This window comes from Balaenoptera borealis (genome assembly GCF_965194805.1).
Source record: "Balaenoptera borealis genome assembly, chromosome: X".
Taxonomy (NCBI): domain Eukaryota; kingdom Metazoa; phylum Chordata; class Mammalia; order Artiodactyla; family Balaenopteridae; genus Balaenoptera; species Balaenoptera borealis.
In genome coordinates, this window is record NC_138881.1 from 104,215,336 (window position 1) to 104,242,304 (window position 26,969).

A 26,969-nucleotide genomic window follows, 5' to 3' on the forward strand; every position below is an offset into this window, starting at 1 on the left:
ACATATGGTCACCTTATCTTTGATAAAGGAGGCAAGCATATACAGTGGAGAAAAGAAAGCCTCTTCAATAAGTGATGCTGTGAAAAGTGGACAGCTACATGTAAAAGAATGAAATTAGAACACTCCCTAACACCGTACACAAAAATAAACTCAAAATGGATCAAAGAGCTAAATGTAAGGCCAGACACTATCAAACTCTTAGAGGAAAACATAGGCAGAACCCTCTATGACATAAATCACAGCAAGATCCTTTTTGACCCACCTCCTAGAGAAATGGAAATAAAAGCAAAAATAAACAAATGGGACCTAATGGAACTTAAAAGCTTTTGCACAGCAAAGGAGACCATAAACAAGATGAAAAGACAACCCTCAGAATGGGAGAAAATATTTGCAAATGAAGCAACTGACAAAGGATTAATCTCCAAGATTTACAAGCAGCTCATGCAGCTCAATATCAAAAATAAAAAAACAACCCAATCCAAAAATGGGCAGAAGACCTAAATAGACATTTCTCCAAAGAAGATATACAGATTGCCAACAAACACATGAAAGAATGCTCAACATCATTAATCATTAGAGAAAAGCAAATCAAAACCACAATGAGATTATCATCTCACACCGGTCAGAATGGCCATCATCAAAAAATCTACAAACAATAAATGCCGGAGAGGGTGTGGAGAAAAGGGAACCCTCTTGCACTGTTGGTGGCAATGTAAATTGATACAGCCACTATGAAGAACAGTATGGAGGTTCTTTAAAAAACTAAAAATAGAACTACCATACGACCCAGCAATCCCACTACTGGGCATATACCCTGAGAAAACCATAATTCAAAAAGAGTCATGCACCAAAATGTTCATTGCAGTTCTATTTACAATAGCCAGGACATGGAAGCAACCTAAGTGTCCATCAACAGATGAATGGATAAAGAAGATATGGCACATATATACAATGGAATATTACTCAGCCATAAAAAGAAATGAAATTGAGTTATTTGTAGTGAGGTGGATGGACCTAGAGTCTGTCATACAGAGTGAAGTAAGTCAGAAAGAGAAAAACAAATACCGTATGCTAACACATATATATGGAATCTAAAAAAAAAAAAAAAAAAAAAAAATGGTCATGAAGAACCTGGGGGCAAGACGGGAATAAAGACACAGACCTACTAGAGAATGGCCTTGAGGATACGGGAGGGGGAAGGGTAAGCTGGCACAAACTGAGAGAGTGTCATGGACATATATACACTACCAAACGTAAAATAGATAGCTAGTGGGAAGCAGCCGCACAGCACAGGGAGATCAGCTCGGTGCTTTGTGACCACCTAGAGGGGTGGGATAGGGAGGGTGGGAGGGAGGGAGACACAAGAGGGAAGAGATATGGGGACATATGTATGTGTATAACTGATTCACTTTGTTATAAAGCAGAAACTAACACACCAGTGTAAAGCAATTATACTCCAATAAAGCTGTTAAAAAAAAAAAGAAAAGAAAAATCCTCAGGAATCCTAGAATATGAAGTTTCAAAAATGTCTTCCTCTGACTATAAAGCGTGAACACTTAAAAAGCAGTTTTAGACAAAATGCACAGGCTTGACAACTACCTTTACGAAACACAGCTAAACAAGAGGAGGTGTCATGACTTCTAAGAACAATGACAGCGGACGCAAATTAGACAGTGGAAGAAAACTAGATTTCTTAAGGAGCTTTAATTTCAGAACCACAAATGGTCCCACCTCGTTGATTATACTGTTACCACTATTGAGGCAACAAGCTTTGTTCTTTTGAGCACAGTGTTCATCAGGTCAAGGTTTGGGGTCTAATCCTCATGACATGAGCTAGTTCATCTTGCTTTGTTCCATGGCCAGAGATAGCACTTTATAGCCCCGGCCAATCACCTTGCAAATGTGTGCCAGAGAGATTACATCTGAAGGCTTCTCTTGAAAAATGAAGGGCAGCACATTATAGGGCTGGCAGGAGTACCAGGAAAAGGAATCTAGCCATTATGCACTGTTGAGCACCCCATGGATACTATGATTTTATACTTTCAAGGTCAATGTACCCACCTGCAGCTCAGGAACGATAGTTCCCCTCTCTGGACAGGACCCTCCAAATGATGTGAGTGGTGAAGGAAGCACAATAGGGTTTGGGCTGATAAAGTTGGAGATATCACAGGATGGTGGGTCTGATATAACTCTCTGCATGGTCACTTTCTCCACCACAATAAACTGATTCCAAGGCAACCAGAGTGTCCTCTTCTCAGGTAGGAAAGGTGACCGATCAAAGATTAAGACGACAGAGATACCACCGACAGCTACGAGGTCAAAGCTGAGAAGGAAAAACAGAAGATAGCTTCAACCAAATGAACAACTAAAATAAAATTAAAGTTTAAAAAACAGGTAATTTCAGTGCTCTTTCCTTCTTTTGGGACGCAACTATATCCATTTGTATTCTCTATTTTATTCCTTCTATTCCGTCTAACTAAATATTCATTCCATGGAGACTTCTTTTCACTATCCAGTAGACTTCTGAGAAAAAATTCCATATCACCAGTTGATATTCACCTAGGATTTATAAATCAATTTTAATGCTATCTTAAACAAAATCACTGCATGTATTTCTGCAAAGCCAAATCTGACATCACTGCTCCTCCCTGTGCTAGAGAGAACTGAAAGATGGCCATTGAACATTAAGCAACATCTGTAATATGCTGCATTATTCATCCTAAAAAAAATTCCTATAATGTAACTCAATAAAAGTAAGGAGCCAAAAGGTTAAATACCTTGTTCACGGTCACCAACACAGTGTCAGAAACCTGGTGGTGTCTTTGAGATGGCATTTGGAGAGAGATACCAGCTGAGGAAATTTGTTCAGTGAAATCTGCTTGAACAATACCATGCTTGAACCCTCCACATCTGGCTACCCCCTTTGGCTCCTGATTCTACTTGAACTCTAGATTTAGGATTTCTGGTTCGCTCTAGAATGCCTCTTCGTTTCCTGTTGTAAGGAAGTCTGTAGTGGACCCTGTCCATCTCCACTGACAACTCCTTCCATATCTCTGACTAAACAAGACTACCTCTTCTGTAAGTCCATCTCTTGATGTGGTCTCTGAAATGACTCTTCAGTTGGAGCATAATAGACTCAGATTTCAGTTCATTCTGCACTAGATGGCTCTACCTTCCTGCTCGTTTAAGTACAATGATGTCTTTGAGATAATGTACTTGAAAGCATTCAAAAAGCATAAAATACTATGTGTACAAGATAATGATAAATTATTACCATTATATCTTAAAAATAGATAAAGGGCAATGGATGCTCCTTAATATTCAAGCAACTTAAATCCACGGGAGAGAGATGTAAGCAATCCTGTGTGTTAAAAAAAAAAAGAACTTTCTTAAAACACTTTTCAATGGTAAAATGCTCTGATAGTGAATCAGACTTAATTATGGATATCTCACCACTCCCTTCATATGACATTTATTATATTTATTATAGTATTACCAATTGTGTCCTGTTGCAGAAATCTTTCATGTAAAGATAAGTGGACAGTAACAAAGGATAGCTAATACGGTATTTTTTATTGTTGCTTTTTCAGTCAAGTAGCTGTAATATTAAGGCAGTTTCCAAAAAGAGGATTTGAAGAACTGCATTAGCTTTAGAAAATAATTTAGGTTTGACGTAAAAAGAGAAAACCCCAAACAGCTTATGGTTTAAGACAGAGAGGCTGAATTCATGATAATACAGGAGCAGTTTAAGGCAAGCGTAGTGAGGGAAAGTCCTACATTACTTGTCAAGAGACCTTTTCTCTGGTTCACATTCTACACTGATTCAACTGTGTCCTTGGGCAAGTTTATTTGCTTCACCCAAACCTCAGCTCTTGACTCCTTAAAACTGAACTGCTTACTTATTTGAAAACAAAAACAAATGCAAACACAAAAACAAAATAAAGTACCCAAACAAGAACATATGTACCTGGCAATTATTCTCTACTTCTAGAAAGATTAAGCAGACAGAGCAGGCTTCTTGTTTTGTAGAAAGAATGTGATTTTGGCTTCATACACACCTGGGTTCAAATCTCAGCTTTGCCATGTTAACTTTGTGTCTTTGGGCTAATTATTTAACTCTCATGAACTTCAGTTTCCTCATTAGTAAAATGGGGCTAATATGGCCTATCACTCAGCTACTACCATAAGTGAGTAAATAAGATAAAGACTTAAGAGCCAAGCATATAGTAGTGACTCAACAAATATTAACTTTCTTCTCAAATCAGATCCATTGCCCTATTAAATTTACAGATGTCTTCTCTTGTAGTTCAAATGAACTCTAGGCCAGTTTTTGATTATCTCCATAGCAGATACTGAGTTTTAAGTTCTCCTGGGAACTTCCCCTAAGCGTCCTGTGTTGGGTTAGTTTTATGTGTCAACTTTGTTGGGCTACAGTACCCAGTTATTTAATCAAACACTAATCTAGGTGTTGCTGGGGAGGTATTTTGTAGATCTGGTTAATATCTACAGTTAGCTGAGTTTAAGTAAAGGGGATTACCCTTGATAATGTGGGAGGGCCTCATTCAATTAGTTGAAAGAGCAAAACTGAAGTTTTTCAGAGGAAGAAGGATTTCTGCCTCAAGATTGCAGATGTAGCATCTACTCCTTGCCGAGAGATTCCAGTCTGCTAGCTTACCCTACAGTTTTTGGAGTTGCCAATCCCCACAATCACATAAGTAATTCCTTGAAATCTCTTTCTTTCTCCCTCTCTCTATATACAGTTAACCCTTGAACAACGTGGGGGTTAGGGTCCCCCCCAAGCACGTTGAAAATTTGCTTATAACTTTACAGTTGGCCCTCCATGTCCACAGTTCCACAGCCACGGATTCAACAGACTGCGAATCATGTAGTACTGTAATACATATTTATTGAAAAAAATCCACACGTGGACCCATGCAGTTCAAATCCATGTTGTTCAAGGGCCAACTGTATATATATATATTATACATATATATAATATATATATGTATGATATGTATTATACATATTACAATACATATGTACATATTATAATACATATGTATAATATGTATTATACATGTATATGTATAATATACACATATATAATATACATATGTATATACACACATATGCATGTATATATACATGTATATATGCATACACACACACACACACACACACACACACACACACACACACACACACACACACAGACACAGAGGTTCTGTTTCTCTGCAGAACCCTGACTGATTTCTCCTCTTCCCACCTAGCTATTATATATAGTAAACACTGTCTGGGTGACTCATTAATTGCCATGGTGGTGGAAGGTGGATCTGCAGCCAACAACCCATCTAAATTATTGCAATACCCAATAGAATGCTCTCTGGATGATTAATTCCTTTGGGATTTCCCCCACCACAAATGGTCTCCATTGGCACGAGTCAATAAGAACAGGTTACAAAGTCACGTGAGAGTGAGCATAAAACACCCAAGGGAGAGGACATATTTGTTTGGAGACTGTTAATCCGTAATAAGTCAGACCAGTCCTATTCATAGATGGAAGACTATTGTAGCTTATGTAAAATGCTTATTTCTGCCTTATGGTATCCATAAATGAACAAACTCTTATCTTGAGGGGAATCAGAGGAAGCCCTCTCTTCATCTTCCAAAGTCTTCCGAACAAAGTTCTTGAGACCTTTAATGCTCTCAAGAATCTTCTAAGAATGTCAATGCTTCACCTATTTTGCTTATCATTAGCTGAACTATTAATATGAGCATCTGTTACATATCTAAGTTGAAGGTGGTAAATCATAGAAGGTAAGAGTAAGATTACTTGGGTTCAACTTTTGGCTCTACCCTTATTAGCTGTGTTAATTTGGATAAGTTTTCTCATCTGCCAAATGGGGAGGATGATAATAATGATTCCTATCTCATAAAGTTGTTGTGAGGATGAAATAGAATATGTATGAAAATGCAAGGAATACAGTAGATAATCATACATCATCTTTCCTTTAGAATTGCCTTTTTTTTTTTTCTTTTCTGCTACTTTGGCCTCTCCCAATCTGCATACCTAATCTCTTCTTACTTTTAGAGGGACCTGTCTTCCACTCCCATCCTTCCTTCTGCTTTTTATACATCACTTTGGTCTCATGACCTAGACTTTTCCTGGTTCCCTAGGGAAAGTTGTCAATTAACTTGTGCAGATGGATGATAATGTGGGTAATTAGTTCTCCAGCCACCATAACATATTTGCATATAACAGGGAGTTTGAAAGAGTCAATAACTTAACCCAAAGCAGTGATACCATTGATAGGAACAACAGGCACAGTGGCAGAGAGGTGGGATTGAGATTTGGGAGACAGAAAGCCAGAACTTTACAGCAGTTTGCATATTACACCCTGTCTACTAGGTATCTAAATGCTAACCTCAACCTTTCTATAATCCTTTTGCCCTCAGGTATACAGATGGTCCCCAAGTTACAATGGTTTGACTTAGGGTTTTTCAACTTTATGATGGTGCAAAAGCGATAAGCATTCAGTAGAAACCATACTTTGAATTTTGATCTTTTCCCGGGCTAGCGATACGCGATAGAAACTCTCTCGTGGTGCTGGGCAGCGCAGCGCGCCACAGCTCTGTCGGCCACGTGATCACGAGGGTAAATAACTGATATGCCTACAACTCTTCTGTACTCACACAACCAGTCTGTTTTTCACTTTCAGTTCTGTATTCAATCAATTATATGAGATATTCAATACTTTATTACAACAGGCTTCGTGTTACGTGATATTGCCCAACTGTAGGCTAATGGAAATGTTCTGAGCACATTTAAGGTAGGTTAGACTAGGCTATGATGCTTGGTAGGTTAGGTGTATTAAATGCATTTTCAACTTAAAATATTTTCAACTTACGATGGATTTATCGGGATGTAATCCCATCATAAACTGAGGAAGATCTGTAGTTTCCCTATGATATTCTACTTTTGAAATGTACTTAACTCAATCTGAGGTAGCAACCAGCAGAGACATATAAATGGAAACTCTCATCACACTCACTTTATGTCTAAGAGATGATAGTGGGACTGTCTGGTTGGCATTTGGGGCACATATTTTGAATGCCTACACCCTTTGTGGAGCCTGAGGGAAGAGTTACTGCCAGAGGGGACTCTGGCTAGTGTCTGTCATCTATATAAACCTAGTTCTCACAGGGAGCTCAGTGGGAGGGTCCTGGCATTTTACTTAAGATTAAAAGCACAAAAATAACAACAAAAATTGTCCCCCTTTAATGCTTTCTGTAAACTGGAAACAGAAAATTTATAGACTTTTTAGACATCACATTTCTTTTAGGTTCTTTTGTGAATATCGAATAATTCACTGAAACCTTTGTACACAAGCTAAAAAACCTAAGGCCCATCATTTCTCCATGAGAAGCCAAATGTCCCTGAGGGCATATTCTATTTAAAGAAATAATCCATTTCTCAATTTCTGGCACATGGTTGAACCTGCTGGCAAGGGAGAGGCCAGTTTTCTGTACCAGCTACTGGTGCATGAACTACCAAAATTCCATCATTCAATCTAATTGAGAGAAAAGTCCATTTGAACTAGTAGAGAGCTCTGATTATAGAATATTTGAAAGGAAACAGTTTTTATTGCATATATATATATATATACATATATATATATATATATATATATATATATATATATATATATATATATATACATATATTCAGACTAGATGCTCCCAGAGTAGTTCTGCTGAGCTTGTTATAATGAATAGACGGCTCATTACTAATTAGCAATATAATTTACATACAAATAATTCATATAATTTGCTAAAATCTTAAAAAGTTTTTCTTAAGTAGGTTAAAATTCTTCCTTATTATCTTCTTTAACTATTTTTTGTAAGCCTTTTCTTGAAAGGCAGTTGAAAAAATAAATTCAGCATAGCCCAAGTTGAACAATTAACAATTCTGAAGTGGCCAGGACTAATAATAAGGTCTGATTTTAGGTTCTTGAAATGACATAGTCTCTCACACTGTGATAAAGCTTCAAGGCAACAGGTCTCTTTATATGAGTACTGAAGCGGCTTGTTATGAGTAGGACATTTCAAGGGTAGCCACCTGGAGACTAGGGCACCTCAAAGCCATCATTACAATGTTCCTGAGAATCATAAATAGGTACCTTTAAGCTGGACACATGGGCCTATTGACTCAAATATTCTAAACAAATGTCTACCTAAAGGATGGCAACAAAAATGTTTTTGTGAGCAAATCCTTTTCCAGGAGGAAAAGATTTAACTAGTGGTCTTGCTTTCCAGGTCTCTGAGAACCTGGGGAAGCCCTTAGAGAGCAGCTTGGTGGTTGGTGCTTAAGGTTAAATCACTATGGTTATATAGACACCAAGGGAAATTGGTTAAGCTGGCCATGCTTTTCGACCTGTTATAGCCACTAGTAAAATAGGCAGTCTAGGGAGGACACATTTTTTTTTTCTTTTAATGTCTTAATGTGGTTGAATTGTATACCTTTGGAAGAAAACTTTTGGACAACTTTATCTCTGAAATATTTTGAGGCTATCATGGAAAGAACAGCCTAGGTGTTCAATGCTTTATTACCTGCATCATCTCACTGGATTTTGAATCTGGATTTATAAATGATGAAGCCTTAGGTGAAGGGTAGACAACTTTCCACATGGCCAGGGTTTCAGGAAGACTTGACAGTAATAGTACAGGGTTGGTTAGAAGATAAACTTGGTTTGATTTAGATGGGGAATAGAAGAAATGAATAACACCAATGACTTTTTTAGATACAGCTTGAAGGAAGATGGGCTTATAAACACTGTATCACTTGAGCCCTAGTTTGACTCATGGCTAGAAGTCGGTATTTGGCCCGCACAATGATCAGAAGCAATATTGACATACCTTCCATCTTGCCGGCTGATGGTAAACCCATAATCACTGTGGTGCAAGAAACTAACATTCACCCCTACTAGAGGGGTTCCATCTACAGCCATCACTTGGCCTCGGATCACACAAGCACGCCTGCAACACAAGATCAAAGGCAAATATAAAAGCATGCTGAAACTAGATTCTAGAAGCCAAGTTGGAGAAAGTTTGGAAAACACAGTTCAGTATAACAAAGAAAACAATAATTTCACTAACGAGTAGTAACTTCTAATAACATTTTGGTGATGGTATGAATATCTTTTTTTACCAATAAAAATTGGGATTATACTCGGTATAGTTCTGAATCCTGATATTTTTAAGATGGCAGTATATTATTAACATTGTCCAATGTAATTAGAAATTCCTTAATATATCATTTTCATATTAGACAATATAGCCCTAAAACAGTATTCCTTGTTTAATCCATTCCCTATTTTAGGATATTTAGCTGTTTCTTATTTTTTTCTACATTGAATTTCTTATTATTTCCTTGGGAGATAGTCCTAGTCGTGGAAAGATACTTTTCTCTTATTAAAATTAATTAAAATGAAAATTAGTTAATACATAAATACACTGTAGACATGACTAAAGTCCCTGCTGACCACCTCCCTCCCAGTTCCTGGTCTTCTCCCCAGAGGTAATCAGCAATATCATTTTGTTGAGGGCATTTTCTATGCATTTACATACATAGGTGTGAACACTTTTAAGGCTCTTAATACATATTGCCAAATTGCTTTTTCTGGAAAAATAATTTAAAAAAAAAAAAGCAGACTTAGTTGGGCAAATTTTAACAGTTAAAGTCTGCAAAAAAGACATGGTCCCTGACTATATAGTACCATGTTTCTCTGGCCCGATTGAAATAAAATATTTCAGGAGATTTTCCCTTTAAACAAACGAGTTTCATCTTTACCAAATAAGGGGATTCCATTAGACTAGCCCTTAACAGAGCTGTCTCCCAGGGACATAGTCCACTAAAAGGAGTATACTTTCAGCTCTAGCTTGGCCAACAAGTTGTAACAAAGTTTAGGAGCTTGGCAGTTAAGAAGGCCCAGGGGCAACCCCCAAGCACAGATTTTTCACTTGTCTGTTGTTATTGGGGTTGGGGGGAAGGGGGTCTCACCAGAGTCCAGTCCTAGCCTTGGCAGCCCTGAGCTCTAGAACGTGCGTTTTATAGCTGGAGCTGGTAGGGTTGAAGAGGTTGGGCAGGGTCAATGATTTTTCCTAGGGCATTAATGTCATTTTTTTCACCAAGTGAGATTCAGGGTATCCAGGCAAGCTCAATCTTGGATTAAAAGGGGCCATGTTATTTGGGCAAACATGACTTTCCAAAGTAACCATAATAATTCCACCCTGGCATTATACATTCTTTCAATCAGCAAGTCAAGGCAATGTGTCTAAAGGCTCTTGGCCACAAAGATCGTTCAAGAGAAAAAAAAACTGTGAAAAAGCAAAAGACAGTTACCAGCCAAAGCTTGTGTTATATGTTATAGCCAATAAACATCACTACTAAATTCTATTGCAATCAGAGGAACTGGGATATGTTATACTGATAGGATTTATCCTGCATCACCTAAAGCCTTCCCCCAACACAAACTATAAGCCATTAAGTATTGCACAAAGCTAAGCTAGTATAATTGTTGCTATTAGTGTCTTTATTGAGCTCTTCAGACCGACATTCCTAGGTCTGACATAAATTAGTGGGTTTCTTCTTTCCAATGAGCTGTCCATCTTATGAATTCTGTAAATAATGGTTCTGAATGGCATGCAAATGGCACACTGGCACTTGCTTTGCCTTGTCTGATTCTTCCAGTTCCTTTTTGGGGAGATTTTGAAATTGTGAGATTTTGAAATCCCATTTGTTCTAATAGAGAAGATATTTGAAAGTCACTGAGTTCTGGATTTTGAACTAATCCTGACAGATCTGGTCCCTGGTTCTAAATCCAATGTAACAAGACATGAAAAGAGAAGGATGTCTCTAGTTTTATACAGTAACATTTTGAAGGTCTTTACAAAGCAAAATTTGACAAACTGGGTATAGATTAAGTAGAAACCAGCTGAGAAAATCTCCTGCAAACTACCTAGGGATAGGAGCCAGAGGGGCTGAGAAGAGACGTGCATTAGAGAGGCCACCTTCATTTGAAGATCAGTTCAACATTGCTTCCTGAGCCCTATGTGCTGATGGCTTTTGGGGGGGCGTGGTAGGGGGTAATTATGAACTTGCCAAGGCTTTACCAGTTAAGAAGGTGGGCTTTTCAACAATGATGCCTACTTAGGTGGTCGCTGATTGCCTATTGGCAAGACAATTCTACACCCGCTTATTTTATTTGTTCACATTAATCTAGACATTGTGTCTTCCCACAGCTGTACTAGGCTCAATTATTTTTGTTTTTATTTTGTCAAGCCTAGTTGACGTTATTTGCTCATATTTTACGACAGACACAGACCTGTCTCTTCTCTTTGTTGTTCTTTTATTTTCTATACAGCTTATATTTATGAAGGATCCAGGCTGGTGAGTGAAAGTCTCATAAAAGTCATCATTATTCTGTGCACTTCTCTTGTATTCTTCTCTTCCTTCATTCTGTATCTCATTCTGGGTAGACTTGTCTTTTGACTCCTCTGCTCTTTAATATTCCTCATATTTTATGAAGCACACAGATTTGTGTGATAACGACTCATCAAAGTCATCATTATTCAAGACATTGTCTACCTGTTCTTCTTCTCATTCGTTTCACTCATCATTCATAAATAATGCGCAGACTTGTCTTTCAACTCCCCTACTTTTTTTATTCCTCATATTTTATGATCCACACCAACTTACAGCATATGATAAAGCCCCATAAAACTTATTCTTCTACATTTATCAGCATTGAACTCTCTTTGTAATGTATTAGATTTTAAATGTTCTAAGATTCCCTGTATCTTGCTGCATTTGCTTCCATTATTTACACACTCCATGTCATCCATTTTTCACAAGAATAACTCTTAGCTCCTTTCATTCCTGGGTTACTAGTACTTACTATAATCTTTGACCAACATCAGTCATCCTGCATCAGTATAAGTTGTCTAAATTTCGGGACAGTATTATTCTTTTTTAATTGGCAGTAATTTGGATTGGCACTGCATGCAGAAACCTAGGAAACAAATCTTCTCAGGCAAACTCTCCATTTCAAAAAGAATGCTCTCAAGTCTGCTCGCTTCCGCAGGCTACTCCAGCTCCAGATGGCCCTTAGGGAACCTTTAGATATTGTCTTGGCAGATATGGTGTATTGTGCCACTTCGTACAGCACAACTGCCACTTTCTGTGCTCTAGCTTCTAAACTCAATTTTCTTCATAATTGTGGGTGGTAGCCTTGTATCTGCTTTATTTTTCCTGATTTACGCAACCACTAAAATATACTTTCTCCCCCATGTATATAATCTGTTTGTTTACGTTTCCAATATCCAAGGTGGCCTGCATAATTCACCTTTTTCCTAGGTTAGATCCTTGCTGAAGTAGTGAGGCGTCTATGGCTGGGGTCTGTCTTCGGTAATCCCACACTCCTACTTTCCGTGTTTTTTGTCATGCCCAATTGCGGTGCCTCCCTGTTTCCTGTCCAGCTTCTTCAAATCACCCTTTAAGTGAGGCAGCCATACTTGGCCTGTCCTTGGTCTGTCCTGAGGAAACATCTTGAACTCTTAAACTTTTGCCACATGAAAAAGTTCAACGTGAGTCCTAAACCTTTAAGGACCTGTCTTTTCCTGAAACTTTTTCAATTAAATAATATACGGAACTCTTCTGAACCTTTCAAACTAGATTACAGAAGCTACTGTCTGGACTATCATGAGGCTGGCCCTGCACATGTGTAGAGCAGGTATGTGCCCAGTGTGACTGTCTTTTGTGTTGGTTGTGTGTGTGTGTTTGTGTACTCTCAATGGCGGGTACTGCATGCTTTCCATCTTTGCCCGGGGCTCTCCTTCTTTGATCCACAGACTTGGATGGGATATTTTGCTTCCCTGAACCTCTAAAAACAAGGACTTCTCCCTGCTATTGTGGGTTAGAGGAAGATAACTTGAACTTGGATGAACGTGTCCAATGTGACTTTAAAAACATGTATGGAGAAGATCACCCCTCACAAGTGTCTCTGTTCTTGTTCTCTGGATAATACAGGCCAAGCTGTCTACCTGCTGTCACTATGCTAAAGCAGCAACCTCAGAGGAACTGCTTCTCCCTTTAACTAAATGCTGAATCCTCTAGGTGTTTGGAGCTTGGTCTGAAGAACAGGGCATCTTGGGAAATGCAAGTCAGAATACACTTTACCGAGAGCCTTATTTAACTAACAAGCTGCTTGTTAGACAGTTCTGACGCAAAAGGTCTAATTCATTCTGTATTTGCTATTTTCGTGGCATAGTCAAATTATCCCTAGCCTTCAATAAATTCTTGGTTTCATTTTCCTCTTCCCTTTGTTGTCTTTTGTCTTCGGTGTCAAATTTCCAATATTCATTCAACACCGCAGGCAAAAAACATTAACCTCAAGCACAAAAGTTGGTTTGAAAAACAAGGCTGAAAACTAAATTGCTGAAAGAAGATGTAATTTACTGCATGGTATTTCTGATTAAAATCTTTCGTAAGGAAGATGAGGCTCAAGGGCTAGGGAAGTTACAGCTATTTGCTTTTGTTGCTAACAGGAGCATAAGCAACCTTTGAAGGGTAACATTCACAATCAAGGACCTGGCCAGCAGGGGATCTAGCAGCAGGTGGACAGGTTAGGTTGTTTTTTCCACAGGAACAGATGAAATCCTTTCCACAGCTGACAGCTCTGGTCAAGAGATAGCATTGAGAAGGACTGGGCTGAGAGAGGCTACGTGAATCCTCTGCTCAGTGGCGTTGGAATCCTGCCCTGTAAATTCCTCTATGAGTTGTCAGTTGGTTCAAATCTCCAAGGGACAGAAACCTGCTGCATATGAGGTGTGGTTTCATGGTTCTCCTGACATCTTCTCCGCGGGCTTATTATACCGTAACGTTCCACAGCTGCAGATTGTGTCATTTGGGCTAAATCACTGCTGCTTCTGGGCGCGCTACTGGAATGCAAATACCTCTGAGCGGTTGGGACAAAGGGCTTATGATGCCCTCTTATCCACCGTGGCACACGATGAATAAAGGATCTTCTTTTAAGAGTGCAATTTGGGGACTGTAGTATTGGTCCTCAGTCCTTTCTGGTTTATCTTTCTCTCGTATACACCAGTGACTCTCAAACTTGATCATGCACCAGAATCACCTGGAAGGCTTGTTAAAACACAGACTGCTGGGCCTGCCCTCCAGAGTTTCTGATTCACAGGTCTGGAGTGGGGCCTGAGAATTTGCATTTCTTGCAAGTTCCCGAGTGATGTTGATGCTGCTGAAGACAGAACTTTAGGGAAAGCAAAAACAGTATATACTCAGCCAATTAAGGTGTATGAACTCCTGAGGAAGGAGCCAGGAGGCGTAAACCATATGTATAAAGGCAGGCAAGTCACCAACTGGTTCACAATCTCACCATTATGAAATCTGTGAGGCATGAATTTTTAATACTTCCATACAAACCTCTGGAATAGGGTTTGCAAAATTGCAGTTTGGGGAGTCATGTTGAAACTGTCATGACAAAGTGGTGGTTGGACTACAAGATGAACTGTAGGATCCCTTCAAACCCAGAGATTATGAAATGGAAAAATATGTCTTAACCTGATTTATCTGTCCCAAATAAATGTTAATTTCTTCCCCAGCCCTATTATTCTCATTAGTGCTCATATCTGTGCTATCGCACTTGTCATAGCCTGCCTTGGATGAGAGTTATAGGTCTGTCTTTCTTATTAGATAGTCACTCCAGGGTAAGGACGGTATGATTTTCCTCTGTCCTTCCCAGTGCCTGGTGTATACAGCATGTGCTCAAGAAAGCTCCATCGAATTTCAACTCAAATATTTTTATATGGAGTTGTAAAATACTTCCAGCCTATCCCACAGCACTACTTCAAGGGTTTCAGAGACCACTTTGAGGTTCCTGTGTAACAGTTCATTTATTAGAAGCCAGCATTCTGGATTGTGAATTACGACCTTCTCATCATGAGAGTTTTGTCTGATAATTGACTACTTCAGGGAATTAAATAGTGCCCCTGTGATTGGAAAGAATGAATGAATAGTCCTCCTCAGATGCTTAATTTATGAACACTAACCCCATTATTCCTTTATGTACAACCATGTAATTACAACTTGGTATTTCATAACTCAAATACATTTGAGAGTTCTAACATTCAGATATTTTGGGGGTTTCCACACATCACATGCTAGTTTTTTTTTGATGTATGTTATCTAAGCTGGTACAGTACCATGAAAACATTTACTTCTATAGCATAAACCTGTTTTCACGTTCTGAAAATGTGAATGCAGTGAATGTTCATATGCAAACCCAATAAAATCTCATTAGTTTTTAGTTTAATAGAGCAGGCTGATTTAATCCTACTCAGTTGGTCACTAGCCCAAATAAATAATACCTACCAAATGGGTAACATTAAAAGCAGCTGGGAGCATTACCCATCAACATTCTAGGACTTTGGGAAAGGTGGTGCTATTGCAAATGCAGATAGCTTTTTAAGCAGAATTATTTTCCTCATGGCTAGTGATGTTTCAAGTAAAACAAAATGGGGGCACTCACCCTGAGGTAGGGTGCCTATTTTCCCATCTGCCCTGGTAATTGCTTGTCAAAAGTAGGCTTGCTTTGGATGCCTGAAATCCCCGAAGTAATGGGAAAAAGATCAAGTGTTTTGAAGCAATAAGAAAACTGACAACACAGTCACATTTTCAGGACTGCAGAAGTGCCAGTTTGCTTCATTTAGACACATGATTATTTTTGTCCAGAATTTGAATCCTGAAATATTTGCCCTGGAAGGCCATGCAACTCTTGAATAGTCTCAAGTTTTATTTTATTTTTTTGGTTGGTTTGTTTTTGTCCTGTTTTCCACATTACTCAAATGGTTTATCTTTGTAATCAGCCTTATGCGGTTTTGTTAACCTCATTAACCTTTCCTGTCACTTCTCTGTGAATCTGCCCTTCAAATAATGGATAGTCATTAAATACAGGGCAAGTCTGTCTTGTTGGCTATAGCCTGGCCATGGATTACTCTTCCCTCCAGGAGGAAAAAGTGTGGCCTAACTGTCCACGCCAGTTCTAGCTCTGGCTTGTTAATAATCATCGATGTGACTTTTCCTAAGAAATGGGATTACTCTCAGCCTCCTTTGTTCCTTATGGAAAGTGAGAGTGATAGTTCTTCCCTGTCTTATCCCCAGTCACCTCACAAAGATGCTGTAACAGTAAAGTAACCCAGTAAAGTGATTGTCTTTTGAACTGGACCTTTCAAATTATATTCTATTATGTACCCTATATATATATTATATATATAATATATATATGTGTGTGTGTGTGTGTGTGTGTGTGTGTGTTTGTATAAATAAGATATTAAGCACTTACTATGAGCCAGGTACCATGCCAGGCACTTTCCTTATTTTATTTCACTTACCATCAATATAACTCTGAGTAGGTACTACTATTAGCCTGTTTTAAAAAATGAGGAAACACATTCAGAGAGGTTAAAAAAATTGCTCAAGGGGCTTCTCTGGTGGCGCAGTGGTTGAGAATCTGCCTGCCAATGCAGGGCACATGGGTTCGAGCCCTGGTCTGGGAGGATCCCACAGTCCGCGGAGCAACTGGGCCCGTGAGCCACAACTACTGAGCCTGCGCGTCTGGAGCCTGTGCTCCGCAACAAGAGAGGCCGCGATAGTGAGAGGCCCGCGCACCGCGATGAAGAGTGGCCCCCGCTTGCCGCAACTAGAGAAAGCCCTCGCACAGAAATGAAGACCCAACACAGCCATAAATAAAAATAAATAAATTAAATATAAACACTGGGTTCAATTAACTGCCCATCCATTAAAAAAAAAAGAAGCTATCTTTGCTCCTTCTGTTCATTGGCCGGCCAAATACTTAAAAAAAAAAAAAAATTGCTCAAGATAACGCAGCTAGTAAGTGGTAGAAATGGTGGACGTCTTTTGACCTGGACTCTAAATGGCCTAAGCTGTAGATTTTTTTAGGCAAGATGTAAATAATGTGGCTACAGATGAAAAGAAAGTGCTCACCCACAAAGATGGCGCTATCCATAGGATGTCACTACTTTGTAGACATTTACCAGCTGCTGAGCAACTTCTACGTGCAGGGTGTATGGTGGAGATGCACCACAGGATGTCATTCGTTCTTTCTCCCTAGACTTGCATTGACTCTGCCCTCTCCAGGGACAAGATGACAGAACTAGCTAGAGTCACTGCAAGCAAATCGTATGGCTGAGAAGTAGGTATTAAGGATTTGAGCCTTTCGAATTTCAATCCTAATTGAGCAGTAAGTAAGATAGATAAAATATTAGAAGACACCTATTCACACCGAGATAAGCTGTAGACAGCTACTGGTATTACTAATCACCATTATTAAGCACCTCAGAACATCTGAGTTTCAAAATATCACAAATAATCAATTGAGCAGCTTTTGAGAGATTTGTGCTCAGATTTCTTTGCCCAAGAGCATTTGCAAAGAAGTGAAAGTCACACATTCTTTCTTCTTTGGTACCTTTAGGTGTTGACTGCTGATTTCAGGAGCTAGTCAGCACTATAAATCTTGGAACCTTCAGCACTTTGTAAGTTTTTAAATGTCTTGAACATGTTTCCTGAACTTTAGCATTAGACAAAATAGTTGTCTGAAAATCAGGACATCCCATCTTCACACATGTAACACCTTTCACATAAATGAGATCAAAGTGCTTTATTAGCAAGTAGCAACAATCTTACTTCTCACTTGGGACAACTACAGAAGTGATAAGCAAAGGAGGTTGCTTAGGAAAAGCAACATGGGAAGACAGACAGGCTCACAAGGAATCATGGCAGAGCCAAACCACTCTTGGGTCCCTTTTCCAAATGTGGGCAGGTTATGTGCAGTGCCTCACTTTCGAAAGGAAGGTGAGCACAAGATAGATTTGCAGGTGCTGATGCCTTAGAAAGAGCTTCCCCCAGTCCTTAGTTTATTCAATTTATTCAGCAATTGTTGCATTGTGTGTTTATCAACCCCTAGTTGTGTACCTGATATAATGTCTTTCACATTCTTAAGATTAAAAATACACAAAGATTTGCCATTAGTAAGTATACTTGGAGGTCCTTAACTACTAGATTCATGAGAAAGTTAAACACAAAGCATATGAATTCAAATTTGTTCCTCAGCAAAATTATGAATGATTAGGTACAGGCCTTCTGGGGGATACCTGTACATAGACTGTGAATGTTAACTCAATGAATGCTTTAATATTGTAATAGCATTGCATTTCCTTATAAATATTCTAAAATATAAGCTTTCCTTACCTCTTCTTTTTCATAATTCCAAATCAGGATGTGGTTTCTACGTATCTGATTTCTTTTAGGGTCAACACTAATTGATGACAATCTGCTATTTTTTAAAATTCTTTTCATGACTTAAATGGTCGAGGGCTGTTGCTGATTTCTCTTTCTAGAGGCCATTCAGTTTGTCTGAGGTATTCAGTTTTTCTCAATGTATTCCTGGAGGACAGGCACCCCATCCATTTATCAGTAAAACCTGGTACAATAACCAGTATGTAGTAATTCCTTGAGAAAGGTTTGTTCTACCTTTCTGTTTCACACAATGCCACAGAATCTTGATTCAGTGGGCCCTAAAAGTGACAGCCAGGCTCTGGATTGTGTGATAAGCTGCTGCAGAAGGGTCCAGGTGGCAGGAAACATTCTTGCCAAGATCATCTAACATATAGATGAATGCTATGAGCTCTCTGCTCTAGTGTCATCTGCCCAGAAAGGATTTCCCGGACCACTCTGTCTAAAATGGTCACTCTCTGTCCCTAAATTTTCTTTATCTCGTTTGACAGTACTTATGCCTACCTGACATTTACCTTTTTCATTATTGTCAGTTTTCCTCACTAGACTGTATGGGGAAGGCAATTTGTCTGCTGTAGGCCAGAGCCTAGGACAGTGCCATTACACGAACCAAGTAAACACTGCCATGTTCATCAATCTCAAGAGTGAAATGATTAATCTTCCCCGATGTGGATTATCTTGAAAGAAACTGTAGGATCTATCACTACAAATGACACCAAAGTGTGGTTAAATGGGAATTTTTTTCATTGTGGTAAATGGGAATTTTTTTGGATGATTGTTTTTTCCCCTTGAATTCATCTGTTTAACACAAACATTTCAAATTGTACTAAAATTATTTATAGGCCCAGATGTCAAAGGATGAAACTTCCTGCAAATAGTTAAGCTGCTCACCGTCCAAATAAGCTTTGTATTTTTTCTTGCAAGTCATCCAAGAGTCTCCTGTGAGTATCAATTTTAGCAGCTCCTCAAGCTCACTTGAGTCAATTAGTCCCATCCCTGAGTTTCTGCTGAAAACTTCCAGGTCAGTCTCACTTCTGTAATTGTTTAATGACTTTGTCTCATTTGCTAGAATACCTTGTCTTACATCCATTACGGTTACCTGACTGCTTCATCAAAGCAGTCGAATTTGGGACCCTGAGTTGATGAACCCCAAGCTCCCTGATGTTCCATTATCCACAGAATTTATTGCAATTTGTAATTAATTTAATTCTTTATGTATCTACTTGATGTTTTGACTGCTTCCACCACTAGAATGTAAAGGGAGTTCTGTGAATAAGGGGACTCTGTTTCTTTCGTTTACCTCCACCTGCACAGTTCCTGGCACAGAGTGGGTGACTCAAGAAATATCTGTTGAATAAATGAGTGAACACGCATCCTCATCACTTTATAAAAATGAGTTGATAGGAGGATATCAGATTACATTAGAGACAGCAGAGGACTTTGGTATCTCTTGTAGAGAAATTTAAAGTTCTCAGTTACTCTGGAAATACTAATATTTCAATAAAATGTACATTTAAAAAAACAGTAATTTGTATCTGTCAAGTATGGTTATTCTTAAGTCTTCATCAAATCCGAGATCAACAGCAATGATCATCTTCCTGCAACCTTCGCCTTAACCTCATTCCTGATTTAAGAACTCATTTTGCCATTCACAGGATTTCAAATGGTATACGTTCCCAGATCAATTAAGTGCAGAAAGGCATATTTTATTAAACAAGTTATGATAGTAATCATGGCTGTTGCCAGGTATCATGAATAATCAGGTGCATCAATCAAGATTTCATTATTGAATGGGGTATAGTAAAGGAAGGGAAGGACTTGGGTAGGTAAAGAGTTTGCCAAGAATGCCAGGCTCAAGGCATTTGTGGTACCTCAATTTGTTTTGGGGTGCTTGTCTTTGGTTTTCTCATGAGCTGGAACACCAAAGTGAGCCAGTTCACAGCAGTATTCCTACTGACTTCGTGATATTGCTCCTTATTTTCTAATTTTTCCTTGGTTTCAAATTTTGATTATCTAGCCCACTGAAGGCAGAGAAGATTATTGATGCTTACACAAAGTTATAAATGATGTCAATTATGGACAGGCTCTGGCAGTGGTGGAATGTCTCATAAGTTAAAGAAAAAGAGTAATTACTTTGCTACTGTTATATAATCACTTCATCTTTTATGAATTTGTTCCTGTGCTATTTGGAGAACAGTAATTTTACCTTTAGGCTGCTTCTACATTTGGGAATTGACTTATTTGAGGTCCTAATATCATCTGTGTGTTCTAGGCAACCAGAAAGAGTTTTTCATTAGCAAATATGAGAAGAGCACTTCAATATCACTACAACTAAGCCACTCACTCATTCACGCATTTTCTTACCAATTTTCTGCCAGATGCTGTGTTCGGATCTGGGGATACAGTGGTATGGTAGATTAAGGATGGCCACAAATTCTTTGATACTTCTCTCCGCTAGAGGTAGGATTTATGACCCTCCCTTTGAATCTGGACAAGCTCTGTGACTACTTTGATAAACAGTATATAACACAAGGGACACTGGGACAATTTCTGGACCCAGGCCTTAAGAGACTGGCATCTTGTTGTTTCCTGTCTCTCGGAACGCTCCCTCTTGGAGCCCTGAGCCACCATATTAGAGCTCTGACAAACTCGAGACTGGCTGCCATGCCCATAGGAAACCCAAGAAGAGAGGCTGTAGGTAGAAAGAGGGATTCCTGGCTGCTGTCCAGCTGTTCCAGCCCCCAGCTATTTGAGTTATCCCAGCTGAGAGCCCAAATATCATGGAGAAAAGACAAGTCATCCTGGCCATACCCTGTCTGAATTTCTTTCTTTTTTCCCTGCCCGGGAAAAGAAAAGAAAAGAATTTCTTTTCTTTTTTCTTTTTTCTAACCCACAGAATCATGAAATGTAATCATAATAAATTGTTTTAATCCATTATGTTTTGGAGTAGTTTGCTACACAGTGATAGATCATCAAAACAGGGAGAGAACAAATCAGACTTGATCCTTGTCCTCAAAGAACTTAGATTTTAGCAATGAGGACAGTTCAGAACTTAAATATTGCACATCCCAGTGTGGAGCAAGAAATTGAAATACAGCAACTTCACAGAAAGTTAGCACTAGAAGAAACCTATCATCCTGCTCAACCTCTTCATTTTGTAGCGTGTTAACAGTGCTGTCATGTGCTTAGTGCTGGATTAAGTTTGGTCCCAACTCTAGAACTTTTCAACTAAGGCTAGGGATCCCACCAGGAGCAGGCACAAGAGGCGGCCACAACCACACCCAGCAGCATTGCTGCCAAGTTTTAGATCTTTAAATTGTTCTTAAAACTTACTCTACGTGACCAACAATCGTCAAATGCCTCTCAACATACACGTCTTTCTCATAGAAAGTGGACATTTTGCTTCTACTATGGTGGGACCTGGGGGTTTATCACTCTAAGATGTGAGGCAGAATGTACACCAACTTATTCATGAGGTGTCCACAGGTCCCCCAGTGAACTAAGGGTGGAAATATCCTTCCATTAATGTGGTTTTTAGTTTATGTTCAGTCACTTTTCTTCTCTTTTTAAACCAACACAGCAAAGGTTCAAAAATTAAGTAAAGAGTTAAGATTGGATTTTTAAAGACTCTCAGGGAAACAGATCAGAAAGAAAAAAACGAACACTTGTGGCCTTTCCATGAAAAGCTATAGAAGCTGTGTAGTCCAGAGGTTACGAACTCAAAGGCCAGCAGGGCCAGGCAGGACCTTAAAAGTGAGGGAAGTGAGTCAGGTGCAGGGGAAACAGTGAATGGTGAGCTAGAGAGGCATGTCATAGTCATTCCAGAGGGGTAACTGGCCCTCAGCTCTAGATGGCCTCTACCAGAGATGTCAAACTTTGTCAATTTTCTAGAGAAGGAAGACATTCCAATTTTTATGTTAGATCTCTTCGTTTCTAAATGTTGGGCCAAACAAAATACATCTGTGGGCTGATATTAAGCAATGCCTGATGTAGACACTTGACATGGATTGATGTGGGCATCAGCCTCTCGTGGCTACAAAACAGACAAATGAGTTTGGCCAGACCTTGCTGTCAGCGGTTGCACTAACCCTGGTAGGATTTTGTTTTTTAAATGCACTTCTCCATTAGTGATGATGAGTGAAATGTCTGGCTTTGCAAATTACTGCTGTCGTTTAGTTTAATGTACTCTTGTTTTTACATATTTATAAAAACCTTTTACATTATTAATAGTGATTAAATGCTTAGACACTGAAGATCAATAATGCTTCTGTTCACCTATTTACATTATTAAAAAGTAATAAGTCATACCGGGCACGTAGAATATGTGGTTTACTTTGTAGTCATGTTTGGAGTCGACTGAAAACAAGAAACTCAGGCTACAGGGTAAAATGTATTTAAGGAAAAAATGGTAACTGACTTGGGCTTGCTGGAGACTCTACTGTGGGCAAGTGGCATGTTCCCAGTGACATTACACCATCAGAGGCACAGGAGGTCTACGTTCCATGTGCTCTCACATGCCAGTGCAGCAAACTCAGAACAAGAAAGGCTAGTCTCACTTGGATGCACAAGGATGCACAGTTATTTAACCTTTATCTGTCCTTGCAACAGTTAGTCACCTATATGCCACCATCTTTAGCTCAAAGGCCTCTGATGGTGGCAACACTCAGCAGCAAGTCGTCCGTGCAGGTCACAATTTGCCAGTAGGCAAACGAGCCCCTTGGCAATGCCTTCTTCATCCACCTACTCAGCTATCACTCAGTTATGTGGCAAAGGCCAAAGAGGAGAATGGTTCCCCTGATTATAGTACCTAAGTGTTCTAGATCTGTCTGAGGAGAGCAACCCCACAGTCAGAGATGGATAAGGGTCATAAGTCTTCAGCAGAGCTTTCTAAGTAGCCAAAGTGGCTCAGCACAGTGGTTTAGAGGTCAGGCTCTCAGTATGAATCTGCTTGGTTTCAAATCCTGGCTCTGACACTCACTGGTTGTGACCTTGGGCAAGTGACTCACTTGAAATCTCAGTTCTTGTTTTCTCACCTGAAAAGTGGGGATCATAATGGTGCCTACCATATCGGGTTTTTGTAAGGATTAAATGAGATAACACATGTAAAAACTTAGTAAGAGACCTGACACATAACAAGTGCTTAATAACAATTTACACGTAGCAAAAGGCCTGTTTTACCAGTTGTTCAAAAGTGTTCTTCTACCAAGAAGCTCATTACCATTGACTCGGAGTTTGTAAATAATGTCACTGAAATGTGTTAAAATGAGCTGGATTTTACAATATCACTTGGTTTCTAAGTTTCTTGTGTTAACCCAGATGTCATTCATCCAGTATAAATGAGATCTGAGTCACTAGGCTCATTTAAGGACAAGTTGAAATGGGGCAGCAGTGGTATAACAGAAAGATTACAAGAGTTGCTACAATACAAACTTGCTGGCTGTGTGATGTTGGGCAAGTTATTTAATCTCTCTGAAGCTCAATTTCCTCATATATAAAATGCACCAAGACAATACCTACTTCACAGGGATACTGTGAGGATAAGATGAAATAATGTATGTTTGAGAGCTGCACAAACTAAAAAGTACTATGGAGATGTAAGAGCTTGTACCTATTATTACTTATACTCTACGTGATCAGAGTTGGATTTATTTTGTCCAGAGATAACCCGAATAACACTGCATGCGTTGATTTTTTAAAGGAAATATAGTTACATTGCTTGTCCTCAACTGTTTCCCTTGGAAAAGGCCTGCACCTTTTCTGACAGATTAGACATGTGTGTCAGAGCGGAGACCACTGGATGAAGGAGCCCGTCGTTCTGAATTCAAATGTGACTTACAGAGCCAAATGATAACTTGGAGCCTTTTACAAAAGAATGAGGAAAACTCAATCAAACCAGGAGGAGGAGAAGGGCATTAAGTACCACAAGTAATAGGCTTGTTCACTCTGTGAGTGGCTGGCAACGCTGCTGAAGCCTGAAGCTGAACCGCAGGGGCTGGACTTTCTCTTCACTTTTCTGAGTTTATTGCTCAAACGCCCTCCTCTGGATCACAATGACTTGGTTCCTGTCCCTCTCAGGTCCTGACTTTCTCCCTTTACTTGAGTTCAGTGAGTCATTTAATACATATCTCCGTGTCATGGCGGTGGTTATTTCATTTACCTCTTCTTTTTTTTCTTTTGGACTGACTTTTCCTTAAGCATGAAGAATGCTTTTTGTTTCCTTTGTTCCTCTGGTGTGCAATAAGTAAGTCTTCACTATCTCAAGAATTACTTTGACTACAGCCATTTGAAATTACCCCAGAGTTGTTATTGAGCTGGGGGAAATACTTCAAAATGGGGATGACTGAGTCTCTTGGGAGAAGCCAAACTTTGACTAGATCCCCTGGCAGAAAAGGCCTTTCTTGTGATGCACTGGCAGTTGGTTTGGGGTTCTGTCAAAGATTTAAAAGGTTAGAACTGCACGTAATAAACATAATGAGAAAGTTTTAAGTTTCAATAACAGTTCTAGTGTACAGTCTGTGAGAAGGATGCTGAGTGTTTTAAATTTCCACGCACATCATTTTTTTCCCCTTTCCTAGTGTGTATAGGTCAAGATTGAGTTGTAATTTTCTTAGATTATCACTCATATCAATATAAACTCTTGACCGAGTTTTCCTTGGGGCCTGATAACACCCACCAGGATGCAACTGAGTGGGTGGGATGTAAACAGGAGCTCCTGGACAAATATTTCCCAAGTTTTTTTTTTTTTTTAATTTCTGTTTGTAATAGTCTAGAAGCTAGTGAAATATGAGAAACAGAGTGAAGGGAAGAGTTTATATTCCATGCTTGGGGGAATATTTTTCTCTTTTTTCCTTTGGTCCTTGTTGTGTCTGAAGTGAACCTGCAGCTGCCACAGCCATCTTCCTACCAACCTAAGAATGAAGCTTATGCTGAAGATGGTAGAATAGAGAAATGGAAAGGACCTGGGGCCTAGATGATGTTACTGAACCCTTAGGTCAGCCAACCCCCAAACCCCCCAACTGCTGGACTTTCTATTCTGAGAGATAAACATCCTTATAGTTTAATAACAATATTTAAACATGTTGAATTGTGGCATGAACAAGGCATGAACATTTTTAAGAGATCAGAAATGTTGACTTCAGTGACTTACTTATACCTAGTGCTAATGACTAAAATAAATCATTGCTGAAGATGCAGCTGAGAAGAACAATGAGCAAACTCATGTTATTACACTTCAAACAAGTAAGTTAGTGTTTTAAAATTTCTTCATCTAATGGGTTGGAGTTCGGTCTCAGGTCTTTAGTGACAATTCACGCATTTGAGCTTCCCTAGAAGACAGATTTTCACAAGTCTTGCATTTCACATTGGGACATCAGACTCACCCAACTCTTTCATATGGAAACATTTTACACCATGGAATAAAACTTAAAATTTGGCTTTTGAAATTCAAGAATTTTTCAAGGGATCAATCCAGAAGCTGAACAATAAATTTGTAAATTATACTTCTGTTTTTGTCATTAAAAGCCCCATTTATACTTTACTACGAATAATACACATCATGTGTTGTGTGTGTGTGTGTGTGTGTGTGTGTGTGTGTGTGTGTTTGTGTGTGTGTATCTTCCTTTCACGGTTAAGGAAAAACATGACCACTGTTCATTAAGGAATAAAATAAATACATATATACCTGCTGTCAAATGAGATCTCTGGAGGAATGACATGAGTACTGTCCTTGCCAATGAGGAATTTGATTCGATCATAGAAGAGTCTTGAAGTGTGCTGAGAGAAGAGCGGTTGGCTTTGCTGAATGAGGTCAAGAGGATCTGGTGAGCCTTGGCAGAGAGGACTTACATAACAGTTGCTTTGTTGACAACAATCGGGGTCCACACAGTCAGTCAAACCATCTGAAAAGAAATTTTTGAAATTTAGTGTCAAGAGAAACAACATAGTTAATAACATGCACGAATGGAGAAATATCTAGAATATAGCCAAAGGTAACGGTCCACATTTTGAGTTTAGAATCTATTAAATTCACATGTCTCTCATGAATTACCACCCACTCTGAATTTACATGGCACATCAGTGAAATTCAAACTATTTTGTTCATAAATCTTTCCTGAATCCTCCAGCAGTACTACATTGTTTAGCATTTGAAGAGAGTATTCTGTTAGTTATCACTCTTTTGAAGTTTCTTTCTTCCTCAGCAAGACCATTCCTCCGGGATTGCAACTATTTCTTATAATTTTTTTGAATTTCTCACATCATGTACATTTATGAACACATAATTAACAAATGCTTGCCAACCTGAATTTGTATTTTTAAAAAATTCTCCCAATATACTTGTCTATTCCTAATTCCCACAATAGAAGCTGGTATTCTGATGGTGACAAAGTGTCTAAAGCAGGGCAGTGATTTTCAAACGTGTAGTCAATTACCTGGGGAGTTTATAAAATTTGTATATTCTTGAGTCCCGCCTATCGAAGCAGAATTTCTTCAGAGTCCAGGATTATGCCATATTTAATCTGAGTGATTCTGAAGCATACTAAATTTTCAGAACCACTTTTTTAGGAATCTGTAGAAGTGACTA

The 26,969-nt window shown here is 39.0% G+C and overlaps 1 protein-coding gene across 3 annotated transcripts in view; it reads right to left on the minus strand.

Annotated features, from left to right (window-relative positions):
* Positions 1 to 26,969, minus strand: part of TENM1 (teneurin transmembrane protein 1) — a 777,022-nt gene that overhangs the window by 142,776 nt on the left and 607,277 nt on the right. For all 3 annotated transcript variants that reach the window (XM_082376913.1, XM_082376912.1, XM_082376911.1), the window contains 3 exons: positions 26,070 to 26,286; positions 8,917 to 9,036; positions 2,062 to 2,323 (listed from right to left, as the gene is read on the minus strand). In XM_082376913.1, the coding sequence (XP_082233039.1) occupies positions 2,062 to 2,323; positions 8,917 to 9,036; positions 26,070 to 26,286 (599 nt within the window). The remainder of the gene's footprint in view (positions 1 to 2,061; positions 2,324 to 8,916; positions 9,037 to 26,069; positions 26,287 to 26,969) is intronic.